This window comes from Tachyglossus aculeatus, unplaced genomic scaffold (assembly GCF_015852505.1).
Source record: "Tachyglossus aculeatus isolate mTacAcu1 unplaced genomic scaffold, mTacAcu1.pri scaffold_129_arrow_ctg1, whole genome shotgun sequence".
NCBI lineage: Eukaryota > Metazoa > Chordata > Mammalia > Monotremata > Tachyglossidae > Tachyglossus > Tachyglossus aculeatus.
The window spans coordinates 390,224-392,373 of NW_024044857.1; the positions used below are offsets into that span (position 1 = coordinate 390,224).

At 52.7% G+C, this 2,150-nt stretch overlaps 1 protein-coding gene across 1 annotated transcript; it reads left to right on the forward strand.

The window, feature by feature from the left end:
- Window positions 1-322: 322 nt before the first annotated feature.
- Window positions 323-1,261, forward strand: LOC119922858 (olfactory receptor 14A16-like). The gene has a single exon (XM_038742467.1). The coding sequence runs from the start codon at window positions 323-325 to the stop codon at window positions 1,259-1,261; it is 939 nt and encodes a 312-aa protein (XP_038598395.1).
- The last annotated feature ends 889 nt before the right edge of the window (window positions 1,262-2,150 follow it).

Consider the following 2,150-nt stretch of genomic DNA (forward strand, 5'->3'; position numbering starts at 1 on the left):
AAGAGGAGGTCATTGGTGACCTTTGAGAGGGCAGTTTCCGTGGAATGTAGGGGACGGAAGCCAGACTGGGGGGGGGGGGGGGTTGAGGAGAAAGTTGGCGTTGAGGAATTCGATGCAGAGAGTGTAGTCGACTCATTCTAGGAGTTTGGAATGGAAGGGTAGGAGGGAGATAGGGTGATAACTAGAAGGGGAGGTGGGGTCAAGAGAGGGGTTTTTTTGGTTGGAGGGGTCGTGGGCATGTTTGAAGGCAGAGGGGAAGGAATTCCAATCATTCACTTTCTTATTTCCTGTCCACGTTGTTCCCAGGAAATCCAAGTAGAAAATGGCCAATGTCTCCATGGTGATGGAATTCCTCCTGCTGGGGTTCTCGGAGGTCCGGGAGCTGCAGCTGGTCCATGCCACGCTGTTCCTTCTGGTCTACCTGGTGGCCCTGACGGGGAATCTCCTCATTGTTGCCGTCACCAACCTTGACCAGCGCCTCCACAATTCCATGTACTTTTTCCTCAAGAACCTGTCCCTCTTAGATCTCTGCTACATCACCACCACCGTCCCCAAGTCCATCCTCAACTCTTTGACCAACAGCAGATCCATTTCCTTCCTGGGGTGTACTACACAGGTACTTTTAATGATTCTTTTTGGTGGTTCAGAGCTTTTCATCCTTACAGTGATGTCCTATGACCGCTACGCAGCCATCTGCTGCCCCTTGCGCTATGACATCATCATGGACCGAGAGGTTTGTCGGAAGATGGCCTCCGCCTCCTGGCTCTGTGGGGGTCTCTACTCCCTGATGCACACGGCCGCCATCTTTTCCTCCCACTTCTGCGGTACTCGCATCATCCACCAGTTCTTCTGTGAAGTCCCCCAGTTACTCAAACTCATGTGCCCTGGAGAGGCCCGGGCAGAGGTCTGTGTTCTTGTCCTCAGTGTTATTTTGGGTTTGGGCTGTTTTGTATCCATCCTCGTGTCTTATGTCAACATCTTCTTTGCGGTGCTGAAGATGCCGGCCACTGAGGGCCAGACCAAAGCTTTCTCCACCTGCCTGCCTCACCTCGCTGTGTTCTCTCTGTATATTTTCACGGCTGCATTTGCCCATCTGAAGCTGCCCTCATCCTCTCCATCAACACTGGACCTGCTGGTGTCCGTGTTTTACACAGTGCTGCCCCCGACCCTGAACCCACTCATCTACAGCCTGAGGAACAAGGACATGAAGGCCGCCCTGGGGAAGATCCTCTCTGTCCACTTCATTTTCGGGGTGAGCTGATTTTCTCTCTTTGCCTGCCTCCACCTGCAGAGCACTCTACTAAGCTCTTGGGAAGTACAAGTTGGCAACATATAGAGACGGTCCCTACCCAACAACGGGCTCACAGTCTAGAAAGGGGAGACAGACAACAAAACAAACATGTGGACAGATGTCAAGTCATAAGAACAAATAGAATTAAAGCTAGATGCACATCATTAAAAAATAGAATAGTAAATGTGTACAAATAAAATAAATAGAGTAATAAATCTGTACAAACGTATATGCAGGTACTGTGGGGAGGGGAAGGAGGTAGGGCAGGGGGATGGGGAAGAGGAGAGGAAAAAGGGGGCTAAATCTGGGAAGGTCTCTTGGAGGAGGTGAGCTCTCCGTAGGGCTTTGAAGGCAGGACGAGAACCGGCTTGGTGGATGTGTGGAGGGAGGGCATTCCGAGCCAGGGGGAGGAGATGGTCTGGGGGTCAACGGTGGGACAGGCGAAGACGAGGTACAGTGAGGAGGTTAGCGGCCACATGTCTACTGTAGGTCCTTGGGCAAGTCACTTCTCTTCTCTGGGCCTCAGTTCCCTCATCTGTAAAACGGGGATTAAGACTAAGAGCCCCACGTGGGTAGTAGACTGCATCCAACCTGATGATTTCCTATCTACCCCAAGTGCTCAAGACAGTGCCTGGCACATAGGGAACGCTTAAGAAATACCATTAAAATAACTGACGGCTGGGAGCACTGTTCTACCAGCCAACTCCGGGCCAGCTCTGAGTGACAGCTCTATGGACCCCTGGGTGGCGTAGTGCCTGGGGCAGGAGCGGGCGACGGTGGTGGCAATCGAGGACAGCCGGGGGGCTTACAAGGCAGGGCACGGGAAGATGTTGCAGGACTCCTCGTCGGCCCCTGGCCT